At 39.3% G+C, this 20,471-nt stretch overlaps 1 protein-coding gene across 1 annotated transcript in view; it reads right to left on the reverse strand.

Moving 5' to 3' along the window:
- Positions 1 to 8,026: 8,026 nt before the first annotated feature.
- The window catches only part of PRKAR2B (protein kinase cAMP-dependent type II regulatory subunit beta), a 91,056-nt gene continuing 78,611 nt past the window's right edge, over positions 8,027 to 20,471 (reverse strand). Inside the window, exons 5-11 of the mRNA XM_075429070.1 lie at positions 16,749 to 16,855; positions 15,501 to 15,654; positions 14,117 to 14,218; positions 13,449 to 13,523; positions 12,632 to 12,697; positions 12,319 to 12,457; positions 8,027 to 10,831 (exon numbers count right to left, since the gene is read on the reverse strand). Of these exons, the coding sequence (XP_075285185.1) occupies positions 10,698 to 10,831; positions 12,319 to 12,457; positions 12,632 to 12,697; positions 13,449 to 13,523; positions 14,117 to 14,218; positions 15,501 to 15,654; positions 16,749 to 16,855 (777 nt within the window). The 3' untranslated portion in view covers positions 8,027 to 10,697. The remainder of the gene's footprint in view (positions 10,832 to 12,318; positions 12,458 to 12,631; positions 12,698 to 13,448; positions 13,524 to 14,116; positions 14,219 to 15,500; positions 15,655 to 16,748; positions 16,856 to 20,471) is intronic.

The following is a 20,471-nucleotide window of genomic DNA, read 5'->3' on the forward strand; positions in this document are numbered from 1 at the left end:
GGGAGACGGTGGAGAGGGGAGGGGGGTCCTGACCTCCCCGGGCCCTCATTTCCCTCATCGCCAGGTCTCCTGCCGCGCGGGACGCGGTGCGGTGCGAAGCACACACGCACAGCTCAGAAACAACCAACGGGAGTTTAGGAACCGATGGAGAGGTTTCAAGATTTTGCAGCTGTTGGGAGTTTTCCAAGAAGAGCGCTTCTCGCTTACCCTGTTTTCAACATCAGCCCAGTCATGCGAACGTGGCCCAAATCCTGGGTCGGAGCTTTTGCCGTAATTCGGTATCTACAACAGTTCCGACTTGCCAGCACGCTGACACAGTTGTGTGAGAAAACAGGCAAAAAAATAAAGTTAACTGTTGTAATTTAAAGAGAAATGGCTCCGTATTTGGAGTTCTCTGCAAGCTTTGTGTCCCAGCAAACATGGTGCCAGCGGCCAGTAGAGGGAACGCTGGCTTCACTGCTTGCTTCCACAGGGCTCCAAGGGGAATGCAATTGAAAAGAAAAATAAATCACGTACATGGAAAGTGTACTTAGCGTCAAAACACGCTCGGTACACAGATGTCACTGGCGTATCAGCTTAAGATTTGGCTTTTCCAAGAAGTAGTAGTTTGCCTGTATAAGTCATTGCGATCTGTAGGCCCTGTTTGAAGAGAGACCTTACTTTCAAAAACACCCTGTATCTTCTGCAGTGTGAGTTGGAAAGGATTACTTTGTATACGTGTATGTGCAAGTTTAGCTTAAAAAAAAATAGAGTGGAAAAAACAATCCCATGGAATTTAACTAAAAATCTTCTGTACTTAATCACATAACAAACCAACCCCTTGCAGATCGTTTTCCCAGTTTGAAAACACAAGAGTTATTTGAGCAAATGCCCCCAGGAAAACTCTGAAAATTAATGTTGAGATTCAACTATTAAGTGACTAGACAGCTTATTATAATATCAACTGTCTAATCCTACACCCCAGAAGCTCAGCTTTTTCATATATTTACAATTCAGGCTTTTCCTAAATAAGTGATACATCTTTATCTAAGAAAGCTTTCATGGCATCCTCTCTCTAAAATACAGTTTTTAATAAAGTGAGAACTGATAAACCAGGAATCCTCTTTTTTGCACCACTCCACAATAAAATTAACTTTAAAGTTGTGTTCCTTCTTCCCCTTCCCCCTTCTCTTTTGATCTCCCTTACACATCCAGACATCCTTTAGGCTCTCTGGAGAGAGACCCAAGCTTCTTGGGATTGTAATGAATTTTACTGCAGACCCTGCATTTCCAGACTGAGACTTGGCAGAAGACCTGCGTATGCAGACGTGTCTCCGTTCTGCAAACAGGCTACTCTGCTTGTGGTACAGCCACCTGCAAGGTAAAACTCACAGTTCACTCTTCCAAAAGCTCTGTCTGCTGCAGTCTGGAAGGTGGAGAGCGCAGAGGCCGGATCAAGCGGCTACAGAAGGTAGGAAATCCTGTCTCAAGCCCCATCAGATTCTTCAGAAAAAGACTGTTGGCCTAAAGGTTCGTACCTTCTTATGGAGCATGTTTCCACCCCAGTACGTACTTTTTCTACCCAAAACAAACAACATTTTTGCCAAGCTAAATGTTAAATCTTTGCCATGAAGGTTCACAGTTCTCCACAAAAACTTACACGAGTTAGGTGTGAAGCCCAGTCCCCTGACCTCCACAGCCCCAGATTCCAGATACAAGTCTAGACAAGTAAACACCACTGCTGAATTAATTACAGGCTCAATATCACGCTTACTATCTGCAACATACCCAGAAAGCACAAAAATATGAATCCTACCTAGGACTGAGATTAAAATCTTGTAAAGATGAGTGTCTGAATTGTTTTGAGATTCTACAAACAGACACGTAACAGCTGTCTTCTTTTCAAATCTACCTTTTCTCCTTTGCATATGGTAAATTAACATTTACTCAGTGAGGACGTAAGAGAAAATGAGTAAAAGGACAGGTAGTCCATGCCATGGTAGATGGTAGCAGGACACACAGAACTGTAGGAAAGCTTACTGACTAACCCCCTTGGTTGAAGTCAAATATGTATCTTCTAAATTTCAAATTAAGATTGTGTCAATGCCATACTCCTTGCTCTGTATGCCTAGCCTCTAATTAAACCATTACTCCCCCTCCACACACCCTACCTCGCCTTACTCCATGCCCAAAATGAATGGGTGCTCGGAGAATGAATCAATACTGCGTAACACAGACATTGTTGGTAGCTTTGCTGATTCAGTTGCTTCTGCTGTTGTATGAGAGGCAGAAAACAGGGTGAGGGATGGGGAAGCATTAGTTGCGAGTTCTTGTCACATTACGGATGGCTACCAAGGAGAGACTACGCAAACAGAAAATACAGATACAGATAATTTGCATCCTAGCTTTTTACCTCTTTAAAATTTCCAGCCACAAAGTTAAGAAAACACAAGGTGGATTTTAAAAATGTGTAATATTACAAAGTCCTAGTCAAAATCATATTAGCAAAATATATATTATATATTAGGTTTGTGCTTATTTCTACTTTTAATCTGCCTAGTCCAAAGCCAATGTCTTGTCCTGCCCTTACGACACAGCTGCTACTGCTGACTCTGGGAAATACAGCATATCATTAATTCTGCTACATGAGCCTTCACATCCACATGTAGACATCCACCCCCAGTAATTAACTAAATACTCCCCAGACATCAGAGCAGCCCTGTTCACCAGAGCTTCCACTTCCAACGCAGCAGCCTCTGTCCTGCAGCCATTCTGCCAGACCCTTACATCAGTTTTCTCCCTTCACAATGACTTCTGTATCTCCAAAAGCTATTCCTACTCTTCCTCTCTTCCCACAGTCTTTGTGGCTCTCTCCACCTTCCTACCTAGGTGGCAACTCTCGGCATGCTCACCCTCACACTCTGCCTCTTCTATCTCCTCACAGAGGATGCTGTTGGAACGCAGAGCAGAGGAACGGAGAACTTGTTGCTCCCAGGAAAGATCTTTTTTCTTGAGTGCTAGAAGGGAAACCTGACTTGCTTCCTGCCGTGGTTCAAGTTGGGGAGAAACAGAACAAGTAACAGGCCAGAGATTGGTTTTATTTCCCTCCCAAGACAGGTCAGGAATTAATGAGAAATTCATTTCATGTCATTATGGCATAGATTCCAGTTTTAGCTAAACTGTTCTCACCTACAGAGACAGAGCAAGACAAAAAATGGCAATAGCACCAGGAAAAAAGAAAGACCCGACATATCAAGAAACAATCCAGAAGAGCGATAAATAAGAAAACTCTCTACCTCAGCTGAAAGCTTGCAGAAAAACAAGTCAAGAAGAGACTGCAGATGATCTGCAGGTTCCCTCTATGCTGGCTGGTAAATTAAAATGCCAGGACCATTCCTGGGCACTGGAATACAATCATCTGTACTGGTTTGTTTGGGGTTTTTGTTTGCGGTTGTTTTGTTTTTTTCTTTTAATAGCCCTGGCATAGTTTTTGCGCGGGCCAATAGCAAATAATTTTTGGGTACAGTTTGGGAGCTACCACAGGCCAAGGACTATTCTCAGTTGGCCATTTGCGTATGGCCACCCCATATGGAAAACTAGAAAAAAGGTTCTAAGACAGCTTATGAATGAGCCCACACAAACACTGAAAAACAGATGAATGTTGGGCATTCAGTGCCTCAGTACCAGCAGATAGGCTCAGGCACATGAGATTTCCTGCGATGGATATAACCATACAGATGCACCCAACACCTACAGGCACAGTGAAGCTAACATCGCTTAAGACAGGCACATCACCTGACTCCTCAAGGCCAAAGCAACAAAGAGAAAAAGAAGACACAGCTTGGTGATTAGATGGATAGCTCTTTCCAAATAAGACATTTATCAGAACCGAGTTTCCAGCATCTTCAGAGATGCGGGGCAGCAGGTCGCAGAGGCTCGCTCGGCTGACAGCGAGTTAGTCCTCCACAGAGAGGCCTGCACAGGCTGTTACCCTGTCCCAAAACTTCACAGCTGCTCAGCTGAAATAATTCAATACCTTCCAAGAAAAAAGGACAAAGTATTCATACCATGCCATGATGCTATTTTTAGCAAATCTTAATTTAATTTACCTCAATAAGAAAAGGCTGAGTCAGCAGATACCATCACAATGGCCCAGTATAACCTAGTGTCCAAGTTTTTCACAGGGTTTTGACTGGGAAGAGCTTCTTTTATGGAATCGTCTGGCCTTTGTCTCTTCCCAGTTCCCCCATACATACACATATGTCCACTAGTTCTATGGAATAAACACAATCCTACCCATGATATTCACGCAGCCATGGCAACACCGTTACTGCACTCCAGCTCAGCTTGATTTGCCATCGTGGAAGGGACAGGGATGGGACAAAGGGAACGAGGAAGAGAGAGTCGCTGCCCAGTCAGCCAGATCACTGCGCCTCAGCACGGGCCCAGCCAGTCACCCCACTTGCCTTACATCCCTCTGCTGCCACTGGCTCTTCACCTGGCTGTCAGAACAAAGATAATTTAGAGAGTAAGAGAGAAATGGGGTGAAGGAAGAGAATGTTAACATGTAATATGACATTTTGGGCTTTTCATTCCTACCAAGATTATTCAGCTTCCCTTTGGTCTACGAAGTGAGCATGTCCACTCTGTTAAGCATCTTTCTGAGCCAGAAAGTCGATGAAGAACATAGATACAGTCTTGGTGCATATATATCTGAAGGAAATCCAGCTCTCAGAATTATTTGAAAATGATCCTAAATTTTGTAAGACAGACAACAGCACAGACCTGTACATACTCGCCACACAGAGGCAATTCCTCACAGAGAAAACTGCAGTAATACTTCTTTGAGGACTACAGCCACGGGAAAGTATCTTAGAAACTCCCCCAAAAAATATACACCTGTAACCATCACATGATAAAAAGAGCTTTAAACTAACATAAAAACTTTAGTGAGAGCATGTCAGAATGTCCATGCTGTGGCAATCTTTCAGCAAGGCGCTTTGTTCGGCAAAAGCTATCACATGCAGCAAGTGTCTGAAAAAAGACGACTGGGAGTTTGATGAGCTGGGTCTGTGAAGGATGACCAGCAGATATTGATTTTGCACATCTGGGAACTCTTGATACTGAAAAACAGTAATGCTTGCCATGGAAGATGTGTCATAAACTACAAAATGACACAAATCATGGTGTAATTGATCCCAGAGATGCCTTATAGAAAGCTTAAAGCACCAAACAAAACAGCAAAACCAAACCAAAACCAACCTCACCATTCCAGCAAGGACCAGAATAGTGTTTACCAAATACAAAAGGCAAGAGGAAAGAAGATGGATTGACAGCAGACAATCAGTTGTTTCTGGACCTCAAACAGGAGATCCAGAAGGGAATGATTTCAGAAGCGTTTACTGTAGATTAACTTGGATGAAATCGCATGAAGCACAAAAAAATCACATTTATAAAGTGATGGCATCAGCACTAGGACCAAGAAAGCTTGCTTTCCTCAGGGTTTGTGTCTTGTGATCAGTTGAGGGCTGCGGTCAAGTTTTTTTCCCCCACAGTTAAGACATTTGTAAACATTTGTTGCCATGTGGATTCTCTTTTCCTTAGTAACCTGTGATCCCATGAATGCCCTTCTCGTACAGGATTTCTCTCAGGCTTTTCTCTCCTTGCCCAGTGGGATCTATCTTCAACAAACTCCTTGGAGCATTTATTTATTTATTTTCACAGAATCATAGAATGGTAGGGGTTGGAAGGGACCTCTGTGGGTCATCTAGTCCAACCCTCCTGCCGAAGCAGGGTCACCTACAGCAGGCTGTAGAGGACCTTGTCCAGGCGGGTCTTGAATATCTCCAGAGAAGGAGAATCCACAACCTCCCTGGGCAGCCTGTTCCAGGGCTCCGTCACCCTCAGAGGGAAGAAGTTCTTCCTCATGTTCAGACGGAACTTCCTGTGCCTCAGTTTGTGCCCATTGCCCCTTGTCCTGTCGCTGGGCACCACTGAAAAGAGTTTGGCCCCATCCTCCTGACACCCACCCTTCAGATATTTATAAGCATTTATTAGGTCCCCTCGCAGCCTTCTCTTCTTCAGGCTGAAGAAGCCCAGCTCCCTCAGCCTTTCCTCATAGGAGAGATGTTCCAGTCCCCTCACCATCCTTGTAGCCCTCCGCTGGACTCTCTCCAGTAGCTCTTCATCTTTCTTGAACTGGGGAGCCCAGAACTGGACACAGTACTCCAGATGAGGCCTCGCTAGGGCTGAGTAGAGGGGAAGGAGAACCTCCCTCGACCTGCTGGCCACACTCTTGTTGATGCACCCCAGGATCCCATTGGCTTTCTTGGCAGCCAGGGCACACTGCTGGCACATGGTTAACTTGTCGTCCACCAGCACTCCCAGGTCCCTCTCCACAGAGCTGCTCTCCAGCAGGTCCACCCCAAGCCTGTACTGATGCATGGGCTTGTTCCTCCCCAGGTGCAAGACCCTGCATTTGCCCTTGTTGAACCTCATCAGGTTCCTCTCTGCCCAACTTTCCAGCCTGTCCAGGTTACACTGAATGGCAGCACAGCCTTCTGGTGTATCCACCACTCCTCCCAGTTTGGTGTCATCAGCAAACTTGCTGAGGGTACACTCTAACTCTTCATCCAGGTCTTTGATGAAGAAGTTAAACAAGACTGGGCCCAGTACTGACCCCTGGGGGACACCACTAGTTACCGGCCTCCAACTAGACTCAGCGCCGCTGATGACAACCCTCTGAGTTCTGCCATTCAGCCAGTTCCCAATCCACCTCACCGACCACTCATCCACAGAATCACAGAATCACAGAATAGTAGGGGTTGGAAGGGACCTCTGTGGGTCATCTAGTCCAACCCCCCTGCCGAAGCAGGGTCACCTAGAGTAGGCTGCACAGGACCTTGTCCAGGCGGGTCTTGAATATCTCCAGAGAAGGAGACTCCACAACCTCCCTGGGCAGCCTGTTCCAGTGCTCCGTCACCCTCAGAGGGAAGAAGTTCTTCCTCATGTTCAGACGGAACTTCCTGTGCCTCAGTTTGTGCCCATTGCCCCTTGTCCTGTCACTGGGCACCACTGAAAAGAGCTTGGCCCCATCCTCGTGACACCCACCCTTCAGATATTTGTAGGCATTTATAAGGTCCCCTCGCAGCCTTCTCTTCTTCAGGCTGAACAAGCCCAGTTCCCTCAACCTCTCCTCGTAGGGGAGATGCTCCAGTCCCCTCACCATCCTTGTAGCCCTCCGCTGGACTCTCTCCAGTAGCTCTTCATCTTTCTTGAACTGGGGAGCCCAGAACTGGACACAGTACTCCAGATGAGGCCTCACTAGGGCAGTGTAGAGGGGAAGGAGAACCTCCCTCGTCCTGCTGGCCACACTCTTCTTGATGCACCCCAGGATCCCATTGGCTTTCTTGGCAGCCAGGGCACACTGCTGGCTCATGGTTAACCTGTCGTCCACCAGGACACCCAGGTCCCTCTCCGCAGAGCTGCTCTCCAGCAGGTCCACCCCAAGCCTGTACTGGTGCATGAGGTTGTTCCTCCCCAGGTGCAGGACCCTGCACTTGCCCTTGTTGAACCTCATCAGGTTCGTCTCTGCCCAGCTTTCCAGCCTATCCAGGTCACGCTGAATGGCAGCACAGCCTTCTGGTGTATCTACCACACCTCCCAGTTTGGTGTCGTCAGCAAACTTGCTGAGGGTACATTCTAACTCTTCATCCAGGTCTTTGATGAAGAAGTTAAACAAGACTGGGCCCAGTACTGACCCCTGGGGGACACCACTTGTCACCAGCCTCCAACTAGACTCAGCGCCGCTGATGACAACCCTCTGATACTTCTTGAGCTTTAGAACTTCCCTCTTTAGAACTTAGCCATCTGTCAAGTTCATTTAAATCATCTGCAGAATTACAAATTGCTGGTGAGGTTGGGGAGAGAGGAGAGAAACAAAGCAACACGTATGTGCCAAGTAATTGCCAAAGTACCATTCCTTTAGCGACCTGACTACAAACAAGGATGATAAAATCTTTAATAACAGAGGCATCAGGTAATCTAAGTACAGACACAGACAGTCTCATAAGGTAAACATGACACAGTATTGTTTAAAATTATCAGAATTATCTACCTTTTTTGAAACCACTAAAAAACCAGTGACTTGGTATGATTTCCTTCTTAGGATGAACACTCATCACATTTATGACACGCCGACTGGCATGTTTGAAGTGTACTTATGAACAGACCTAGGAGAAATCCCAAGTGCTGACTGATAAAGGATATAATGATTTGGACAAAAGTTACAAAGTGACAATTTCTTGCCATTGTTTAACCCCCCCTGAACTGACTTATGAAGAAAATTCCAGAAATCATCCAGTACCCAAGAGCAACACAATAAAACTGATGCAACATGAAGCTGTACTTTGGGACTCAGAAAATCCAAAGTCTCCAATTATCTTAAATTTGTCACTCCACAGCTTTTTCCCAACTATAAACTACAAGCAAATGGATAAATACAAAGTAACCACACCAACATGTCATCTATTCTGAGTAGACAGAGCATCCACATAACAATTTATGAAAATCAACATGAAAGTGTTAAGAATTATTAATGTTTTAATAAATGAATATAACCAGGTCACTTGTAACTTTGTGATAATGGAATTAAAACACAACAATATCAATAAACATAGATTTTTATATATAAAAGTGTCATTTATTGTAAGGAAACTTTAAATATAATCAACAATATTGAAAATATCGTGACTGGCATTTATGGCCTTGATTGTAGTTTACTGCCATACAAGTAATTTGTAGCGTTTTCCTTAATCACATCAAGCTAGTGCAAAATATAGGTAGCTTTTAGAGATTAAGCATACAGAATGACAAGAGTGTAGATTTTGGTTACCTGATATTTCCTTCTAGTATAACAGGCTTCTCTTTTTTCCATAAATCAAAAGTACAAAGGCAAGTTATCATCTGTGCAATTATTCACACCAGGTTTCAGCTTAAAAAAAATGGCATTTGTAAATTTTGCTCAGACTGTAATTTGTTAGGAACCTGACTTATAATTTATATCATACTGTATGATATAAATTATACATATTCTCATTTTATATTATCATAATTTCATATACAGGTATGATTATATAAATTGTCAGAACATATGACTAACCATAGGATAATAATTACATCAACATACACAAATATATGGCATTAGAAAAGTCATTATCTAAGAAGGAAAGATTTTATAATTCAGGTGTTTGAAACAGGGTGCAAGCAGCCTTCCTACCATTCTTGTAGTATGATTTTGGCAGAACTACTGCCAATCGTCATTACGTGCACTAGCTTTCCGTGTACATCAACAGATAGGTCAGTAAGCAGTATTAAAATTAGACTGTGCCTGGCATTTCTAGTCATAGACAGACCCTTGTAACCAATGAGCCCTGTGCTCCTAATTAAGAAGATATTCTCTCTCCTCAGTCTCAAAAGGTATCCCATGCTGTTATGGCTAAAGAGATATTATTTTATGATGACCTACAGGTTTTTGAAAGCAGGACACATTAGCTTTAACAATGACATACTTTCCAGACTTGTGCAAAGCTTTTGAATACTAATCGTTCAAATTAAAAATATTTTTGTACTTCCTAATAAGGATTTTTCAAGGACAAGCATAGTTTAGCATGGCTTTCGACATCAGTCACTTCAGTAGTTGAATCTGGTCTTTGACAGCTAAGATCAGACTGCAAGAAGAGAGATACACAGAGATCATCTGATTTGAAATAGGTAAAAGATTCAACAGATAAAAAAGGTGAGAGGTAAAAAAAATTAACTAGGTAACAAGCATAGATATAGAAGACAAAATGCATAAATATAAAACAAGGGAGAAGGAAAACAATATAGGTTATGTATGATTAGGTAGAACATGACAACGACCTCTGCCTTTGCTTTTAAAGCATTAAGGTTAATTTGTCAGCTGTCCTCACTCTAGACTGTACAGAATACACGTAACTAATAAAAAAATGCAGTTTATTGCAAAAATATACAAGTCCTCTAAATTGCATAAGATATTACAATGTCGTGCTGAAACATGACATTAAACAAAGAGGACTTTAAAACAAATTACAAAATGTTAAAAATCAGAGTTGGGTCATGAGCGTTACACAAAACGCATTGTCATGCTTTTGCTTACGATTAGTCTTGTGATTCACTACATCTGTGATAAATGCAACATAAAATCATGACAACTGTAATAGTCAGAAAGTAATATCTACTGTATATCTTCTGTATTAATACATATAAACACTTTGTGTGCACTAATACTTTCAACATATCACATTCAAACTAACAGTCTTTCCAGAAAGTTGTAACCTTTTTGAAGAACAGAAGCTGGTTGAACAAGTTCATTGCATGTGGGTTTTTTGAAATCTACTCTTTAAGGAAATGCTGTGTTAAAGGACTTGATTTTCAAAGGTGCTGTGCTACTGCGGGTTGTCTTAATGCCAGATGGAACCATCAATGCTAAGCACCTTCAAAAATCAAGCCCACAATTATTAAAGTCCCATTTTGTTTACTAGTATTTCCACTGTAATAAGTCAAAAAAAATACCCCCAACCCACTCTTAAAAATCACAGAAAATGCTTGGCATCTATAGGAAGCGAGACATTTTCTCAGTGGACTAACCACTACTGTGCTATATTCTCGTAACAGATCTTGTTGCTCCAATGTTTAGTTCATGCACTGGGATCGGCAATGTCCATGTTTGTTCCAAACAGAGCAACTAGCTGCTCTTCATAGTTTGCAATGTTTCTTTTCAGAATTTCCATACAAGGTCCCAAAAGCCTTTCAAATGCCTGCACGTCCATAACTAAGATACAAAGAGAGAGAAGGAGAAAGAATAGAACATGCTCGTCAGTTGCAGACACTAATCGTGGTGTTGATGACATTCCAATGTAAAATTTCAAGTGATGGCAGGACAGTTACTACTGAGACGCTTAGTTTGTTTGCACAGAAGAGAGCCACTTACCACAGCAAAACCAAGATCAATCAACACATTGCTGCCTTGAAACTTCACACATAAACTTAGAATTTGCTGTGTTTCTTATTTTGAAAATATTCTCACATTAAGAATTATGTCACCCAAGAGCTGCTGAAGAAGTCTGGAGGGCCCTGTATTCCTCCACAGAATACAGTTTTAAGACCCCTGACATTTCGAAAAACCGCCATCCTTTGCTGACGTGCTGGCTGTTATTTGGGGTCTAATTTAGCATATTTCTTTGCTATTTTTACTTGCCTCCACCTACAGTGGAAATTGTAATAAATACTTCTTTCCCAGCAAACGTACGAAAGTTGGAGACAGCAATTCACGTGCAATGTCAATGCGTAGCCAACCAGAGTATTTTCTTTATATGATCACATCATGTTATCCTCTACAGTTCCAGCCAGTAGGCCAGGGAGGAAACTTCGTACTTCAACCAGCTTCCAACCTGGTGGCCTATAGTTTCTTGGCTGCTGAGAAAAGTTCAAGATCTCTGCTAACTGGGAAGTGCCAGCAACCTTAGCGACTTGCCCATACTGGGTCACGACACTTTTCCTCACCATTGCCTCTTTTTCTTTCCTCTCGGTCATCTTTGGTCTTTATTGCCTGATCATCTCTGTGTGTTTGGAGGTAAGGATTTTTAAAAATAATACCTTTATAAGTAAGTGGCTTGGTAATCAAACTGTCATTCAAGAATGCCAAATCTGTCTTTGCAGTTTACAGTTTTCTCATAATTAGATACCAATATGTAGGAGCTAAACATTAGACCACGAAAAATAATGGCTGCGAAGGGTTCTCTATGAGCACAACTCCTATGGTCTTTGCTTTTCCTGTGCCTAAGGCTACAGTGTGACGGAATGATTAAATTAACAGCTGGTGAAGACAAAGGATTTGTTAAAGGTTAAGTCGTGGTGATGAAATGGGACAGGATTTTTACCACAGTTATTTCTTGGATGAGAGTCAGCCTACTGAGAAAAGAAATACTTCACCTTTCTGCGGAGTATTAGACATCTATCTGATAGCTATAAATGGTTTGCAGCAATACTCTCTGTACTGTCCTGAAACAATATTTACTTCCATGTGATCAGAGGAACGTTGGAGAATTTGTGTCTAATAGCAGTTATCAATTGCAAATAGTTTTTGCAGATAAGTAACGTAAATAGGAATGCACAGTAAAACATAATGTACTTAAACAGTCTTATTTGGGTAAATGTAATTAAATCTTATACTGTGGAGAAAGACAGAGTTCACAACAAGAACAAACAGATAAATTATATATCATCTTATATTAGATATAAAATATTATTGAACAATACCTAAACACTTGACAGTGCCAAGAGCAAAGGCAGAAGCGGCTCGTGGTTTGTTAGTTACAAGAGCAAGTTCTCCAAAATACTGTCCTCTCGAGCATCGAGCTATTTCAACTGCTCCATTCTCTTCTACATCTTGTTTACCCTGAAATATTAGGTAAAAAAAGAAAGAGAAAGGAAGAGACAGAATGAGAGAGAGATTTGCTGAACTCGGGATTGTATAAACAAAATTAGTAACACTGGTAGCACTACTATTTAACGCTTAGAATATATTAAGATTTAAAAAAAAAATAAAGTTCTGTGTTTTAGGTATGTTTACCTTCCTTGTCATTATAATCCTTACTTCTCCAGATTCCACAATGAAGAAAGAATCAGCCAAGTCACCCTGTTGAAGAAAAAAAACAGAGAGAGTAAAGGAAATGTGAAATTTCCTTTTCAGTTTCATGGTAACATTAAAATATTTGCAGCTAGTGCCTTGAAGCTCATCTTTTTGATACCTGTTGCAAAAGAAATCATTTCTAATGTGAAAACCATACTCCAGGAACATAATAATCAAATCAGGTATACAGAACTGACAGCAAGGACTTTTAATGAAAAGACATAGCTGATGGTGCCTTATACAAAATGCAGAGAAAATCCATGCTACAGAAGATTTTACTCCTGTTTCTCCACCTTTATATTCTTTCCAAATCATTTCCCTTACAGAGTTTCCAGTATAAAAAGTCTCCAAGGGCTGCCCGATATCCAATAATTATTTTGGGGTGAGACAAATTTCAGTTGCCTACCCTGAAGAGTTTACTTCTGCATTCTTCTTCAAAAGATTATCATATTGTAACAACAGAAACAAGGGAAGTCTTCAGCGCTCCTAATTGCAAGCAACCATTCTTTTATATAGTTTGAATTTCTAAGTATACTAAAAACACTGACTCCTTTTTTCACACTAACAAAGAGGGATGTTTTTCAAAGTACCTTAAGTGAAATACTAGCTTCTGAAACAAAATAATCTCTTAGATACAAGATTGTTTTTGGTTTGTTTGACAAAGAAAAACATAGTTTAAAAGTACGTATTGTCTATAGATAAAGTGATAATTGTTAGCTATTGGAAAAGAAAGACTAAAACTAGAAATAAACTGTACCTGAGCAATGATTTGTTCTCCGTCTTTGTACACTTTGGTGCCAATCACATCAACCACTTTTAAACGCTCAGATACCTTCATTTAAGAAAACAAAACACAACAAATATCAACATTATGACATTATATTTAGAAAGCCCTTTCATGTTTCTTTTCATGAATCTTTGCACAGAATAGTGTGTATTTATTTTCCTGTTTTGATAATCATTAAAAAAAGGAAGAACTGGCGAATAATGTTTCAGAGGGTGCATTATAGTCTTAACAGCTCAATATTTTGACACAGCTTCCATTTTTGTAAATCTATATATCTCCACTCTTCAAAAATTATTTTAAGAAAAGCATGCATGTAAAAAATATAGCTGTTAAATGAAAATATGTTGACATTCCCAAAGTTATTGTTTAATTATATTGGCTAATATATAGTAAAATTAAGCTTAAGAAAATGAAAGTAAAGGTAAAAAAAAATACAGCTTTCTTAAAAAATACAACATTAAGAATAGTTCTTTATCATGAAAATTTAGAAATATCAAAGATATGGTCTTTCTCCAAAACAAAACTATGCAAAATTTTATTACAGAGAAAATTTTCATTCCAAATTTAAACTCTGTAAAAGCAGAATCTTATCAGCTACCTCTGACACAGCCATGAAAATAACGCAATAAAAATCTTACTTCTAAAGATTTAAGGAATGGCAATGACTCAATAAAATTTTCATACATTCTTCTCTTTTTGGCATTGTTTTTTACAATGATCCTTCGGAACGTTACCCTGTCCTGTAAATGCAAAGACAGAAAGAGAGTTTATTAACAGGAAATATGTGTGTGGGAGAAAATACTTTAGAAAACGGCTGAATATGTTCAAACGACCCTATTTTAGTCACTCAATGTAGCCATCAAACTAGCTAGCTCGTCTCCTCATACAGTCAGTTGAGAAAGATTCCTCTAGAGGTCAACCAAGAGCTCCTAAAGTGAAGTGCCTGATTGATTCACGTTGTGAAAAGCTGCTCTGCCCTTCAGCAGAGAATACATACAGAGCTTCCGTACAGAGCGGAGAGAATTTACCTTAAACAGATTGGGTACACAATGGATGCCAAGTGGGTAATTTAAGATATTTAAGAAATCATCAATATCTAAATATTTAATTTACAAAGTTTGTTTGTTATCTTGAGGTCACATACATATTGATATGTATGCAAAGAGATTTTTATATTATTACACAAACAAACCAAAAACACACGGGTCTGGGACTTCAGTCACAGTCCACTTTCTACTATTTCAGCAGAACAAGACTCATTGTCACCCTAACCAGCCAACTGAACACTCCTCGGTGTCTGGCAATTCAAGTGAAGCAGACAGATGGCAAAACTACATGTATGCTGTTTTCTTCACTTCATATGACTGTGTCCTGGTGACAGAGAGGTGTGAAATGCTTTGCAAGCCCTCCCTGCTACAGGTGGGACTTGCTGGCCAATACAACCCAATCGTAGCCATTCCCATCGTGCCCTAAACTCTGCCATTGTCCCCAAAGTCATATGGATTAAGTTGGTGAAAAATCATGCGTTTTGCTTCAACAGGAGAACGTTATCTTGGGATCAGTCATTAGATTGACATATACCTCTTCAGGAAGATGGCTACCCCAGCCTTTTGGTAAATAGTATTATTGTTGTCAAAGATCCAGACAGTAAAACACTGATAAACAGCCTCATATTTGAATTTTACTCTGGAACCAAAAGCGTTTCCTATCAAGGTGTGGCAAAACATTGTATGTATGTGTCAAAGTAATCATCAAGTGATTTGCAATTTAGGAAATGATCATTAACATAGAATAAAACAAAATTATTTAAAGAAAAAAAAAATCAGTATTTTGTTGAGCCTCAGGTTTGCTTTTGTCGATTCTGGAGAAAGAGAGTATCGTGTCAACTGTTCTCAGAAGTTTTAAAACCAAATTTTCCAAAATTGTAATTCATTTTTTTGATGCTGATACAGTATATCGGTGCAATTCGTATAAAATATTTTAAACAAATGAATAATATATTAAAACAAGTATTTTACTTACCAAACCCCAGATGGCACCAGGAGAGGTAGCTATAATTGTAGCTGCTCTGGGTGTATTGTACATTAAGGCCAACTCACCAAAACTTCCTCGGTTATCATAGGTTCCAACACACCTCCCAACACCATCGCATTTTACATAAATATCATATGTACCTCTGTTAATAAAATATATAAATACAGTGAGTAGAATCTAGTCCCATTTTTCGCTAAACAGCCTTTCACTATATTTTTTTATACTATGAATTCCAAACATAGAGCATTTGAAATACATATTCTGCTTGTTTAAATGATATTAAATGTCTTGCAAAGCCATCTCCATCACTTTCATAAATAATAAAATTTACTTGTTAAAGGGAAGGATAGGGTTATTAATTTTGACACTAAGTCAGTTTAAAGATAGACTGGATTCACAGTGATCTATTGATCACCACAACTGTATTAAAAATTAAGATCTAACTTAGTGTTTGTTTCTTAGTCTCATTTTAAACATGCTGAATACAAATGTGAAGTCTTTGCAAAAATTGCTGTTATAATCACTGAAAATTAATACTGTTTAACATTTAAACTAACATTAACATTAAAATTAAAGCTGTTTAACATTTAAAATATTTTAAAGTAGTAACTTATAATGCAATAGAGGAGATGCATGAAACAGAACGAATGTATATGAATAGCAACATAAGATTATGAAATAAAGATATGTATTTATCTAATACAATGCCCATTTCTTCTCCCTATCATTTTTTGTTTTGCTTTGGGAAAGTCATGAAATCTGTTATCTTGTAAAACATGACACAGCCATCCCCACTGATGCTGAGCCATCATTTTATTTAACGCTAAATATTTGTATGGTATATGTTGACAAGTCATGTGAATGCAAGACTTGAGCTCTAATAATATTCATGTGAACCAGAAAGTCTACAGATAGTATTAAAATGCAGTGAAATTTCAAATATTGAGCTGTAAAACTTTTCCCATCGTGTTTTGTGTTACATCTCTTTCCATGTAAAAAACCCCAGCCTTTGGGATCTAGCAATACATAAAGAGGACAGCGACATATTTCCGTCTGAAAAATCTGCCTCCTTCAAAAACTGCTCTGTAGCTCAGACACAGCTATACTGGTTCACATGTGCTCTTTTTTTCTTTCTTCCATGCAAACATGTAAGAATCAAATATAAGTATGTAAAGAAATATTTCTCAATGGACTTTTGCATAATATTTTGCGCTACAGTAAGATGCAGCGATTCACCTATCAATGACGTAGAAGTTGTCACCATCATCCCCTTGATCAATCACATGTTCCCCTCCTTCAACCAGCTTTTCAAACATCGCATCCAACACCTGAGACATCTGTTCCTATTTAAAATGAACACAGACAGACAAGAAATTATCAGCCATTTTTAAAAATTTTGCTCTTCAAATTAACTGTTCAGCCTCCAAAATATGCAGCTAAAGCTTAGAGATATAAAAACATTCCTGCTATAGAAATGTGTGGGTTAATCAAAAAGACAGTTTTATTTAGTATTCAGTGTTAGCTTTCTCCTCTTCCAGTATTCAGAGCCCAGCTTCCCTTCCTGTCTCTGCCAATGGTAACATAGATCCTGTCTGCAATATAAATTGCTCACAAGCATCCAAAGATACAATTTCACCCTTAACAACTGTGAAATATTATACAGTTAAAATAAAAAAACCGGCATCCCTTGTTGCAAGCAATACACTTACTTGGTTTTGTCTTATTTGTCTATCTTACAGAATTTAAAGTTTCAAAATGATTGTACAGTATTTTAAAAATCTAAAATTATACGATGCCTGCACAATGTTGGGCTGGATATAACTGGAAAGGTCTGCAATGCTTTGGTTGAGTAAGTAAATGCTGGGCTCATTGGGAAGAATTTACACATGGCTATAAAACTACTTTATTAATTTGAATGGAATACAATCGGTTAACAGAAATGTTAACAGACTAACATAATGTCAGCACCTGAACTATGACTGTCTAACAGCAAAACCAAATCACTAAATATAATTTGTCTTGTTTGGCCTAAATCTGCTAAAACTTAACAATACGCATCTAAAAAAAAAAGCACACACAGCTCATTGTGGATTAACGATATGAATCCTAAAAAGATAAATCAATTCATTTTTTCAGTTTATCCAGCAGTATGCCTAAAATTCTGACAAGAAACACAAGATTATCCTCTGCTTTTTGAAACTTATTAAGTACCTGTCATACTGGAACAAGCAAGTTCTAGTGACAACCGCAGTGAAGAAAAGCCTGTAGATTCAGATCCCCACGCATTTTACAGTGGTTCCATTCATAGCATTTCCAGCCACTGAAAGATGGCATTTGCCTTTCCAAACAAGACCAGCCTAAGCCAGCCCTAGATTTCTCCTGCAGCCCATGGACAGAGATAACCACACTAGGTAACTCAGAATCGTTCTCTAGAGTTCCCTCTTTCTTTCCTCTGATGATAGAGAGATCTACTATAACTCACAGACACTTAATTTTTAGACAAAATTAGTTGGAATTAATTCCATCCTTACTCTGTTGAATTTCTTCACTTACTCAAAGGTTTTAAAAAAATCAGCAGTACCATGTTATCCAAGCCTTTTTAAAAAATGGAAGCTTAATACAATTTTACTTCAGAGTTCATTTTGTGTGGGCACAAAGACCAAGAGAATAGCAGCACTCACCCTCAGTGCAGCTGGTCATGGTAAAATCCAGTAAGACGTCACGCAGCCTACCTAGGCCAGCAAGGAATCATTTAACTATGTCTCTCTTCAGTACCTTTTTTTGGTATAAACAGGTAATGTGTTTTCAAAAAGAAGGATCATTTTACTATCAGTGAAGGGGTTATAATTCAATTCAGAGAAAGAGAAAAGTGTGTGTGGGTGCCATTGGAAGAGACTGAAAATTAGGTACAGGAGTTGCCTTTTAAAAAATTTCATGCTTAAATTAATAGGTAATATTACTTCAGTCTTTTCAGTTCCTTTATGTAAACTAAAAGGAAGTCCTACAGAATTTGCAAAACTCACCTAATGTCTGTTAGCTGTCTAAAGCGTTTGAGGCAGCACCTTGCCTTCCCCTTACGTCACATCTGACTTGGTGAAGTGGCTCCCCAACCAACAGCCCTTGGCTGCCACCTGAAAACAAGCCACAACATGCAGAATGCTCCACACTTAATGGGACGGTGGAGGGTATATGTTCTCCTCTAAATGCAAGAAAAATGTTATATGGGCCCTGATCCTCATAAATTAAAATACTCCCAAGACATCTTGGAAAAACGATTAAACTAAAAAGACTAAAACTAAAAAGAGTTGTGGTACTGAAGGAATAATACAAATAGTTATGATCTTTACTCAGTGTGCCTCATCTCAGATGTCACATTAAAACATTTTCAATCTCATATTTATGAATCAAGCTCACCAAAACACAACTGTTCTGGTACGTAAATTTATGACTTTTTTAGACAATGGAGTAGAATTCACAGATACAATCCCCTTTTAAAAAATGTCTTAAACACTTGAAGGTATTTAATACATCTGAGAGCTGGCGATTATTTGCTGAAGTATTGCACAGGTATTTCAACATTCTAAATAAATTGCAACTAACTTAAAGACAACTAGTCCCTTTCCCAAAGTTTTCTACCTAAAATTAAGATAGAGCAGACTGCAGTAACCAAACCAGACACGTGTTTTTTGCTGTTACCGTCAGAATTACAAAACTTGCTTCCCCAGCTTGCTCCGTGTGAGTCCTCTTGATTCTCTGCCAGACTGAGGCTCCATTTACTGGCAGCCTCCATAGTTACTTTGAAAGAATAAAGATGGGTAATTTTAGAATTAAAAAGCAAATCCATTATCATACACTGAATTAATTCTGGTATTTTGTAAAATGGTGCAGTCTGAAAGCTCTTCTTCCTTAAAGCAGTTCTAGCTTTAAAAATACATACAAAATGAAAACAGGAAGAGGTTATTTGTATCAGTGTTTGTAAATCTGCTATGTGTAATGCTGTGGCAATCTGGTAATTAATATTCTAACGAATGACACTTTAAAAACATGATAAGCTTTTTAAAAGAAATAAAATTTAAAAGATTCTGTAGTATTAAACATGTATGTTGGGCAATCTTTGTGACCTGCTAAAATTTCATGATCTTAATACATTTTTTTCAAATATAATAAAGCATGTATTTTTCTTCAGGATAATGCACTCTACAAATACAAAGAACTAAAACTAAAGTGTAAATAATTTGAAATTTGATTGTTTATATAACCTTTATTTACATACTCTGATTAATATATTCAATGGATTTTTTTTTCATTCTAAACTGTGAAGCATGTAAATGCTTCAAAAAAGGAACATTTTTGAGAAAATTATGGGAACCTTGGGTTGTTGCAATGAAAGCACACTTTGATCACCACCCTTTGTGATAGAGAAAATATTTAAACTTCCTTAAAAGTAAGAAGGCTGAATGGGAAGTCAGATTTTCTGAAATACACATTCACAATACAAACCAATTGCATGTGTCAAGGTTTTATAACGGTATTTTCTTTGAAGTGTAGTTACTGTGTTTCTCTCAAAAAAATCTTTCTAACAACTGAACTTCAATGACAGAGCCTGATTTCACAAAATAATTTACTAGACAAGTGAATAAACATGCCATAGTTACAACCGTCATTACTGTTTCAGTCGCCCTTGCTTTCAAGTGTGGATTTGACTGCTGGGAAGCAGGAGCGCAAAGGAGCATTAGCTCCCTGATCAGCATCAGCCGGCATGATACATCCTCTCACATCACCTGAAGTGGGGATGATGTGGTTTCCTTCCCTCTCTTACTTAGGCCGAGATGGTACCTACCCTAGTTTTATACCAACTTAAATGAACTATGCTAGCAAAGTTCTTTTGCATATTTAGATCAGTCAGAATCAGAGACTACAGCTAGGAAGTACAAACTCACCAGGACCAGGGGAGGGACG

This window comes from Opisthocomus hoazin, chromosome 8, assembly GCF_030867145.1.
Source record: "Opisthocomus hoazin isolate bOpiHoa1 chromosome 8, bOpiHoa1.hap1, whole genome shotgun sequence".
NCBI lineage: Eukaryota > Metazoa > Chordata > Aves > Opisthocomiformes > Opisthocomidae > Opisthocomus > Opisthocomus hoazin.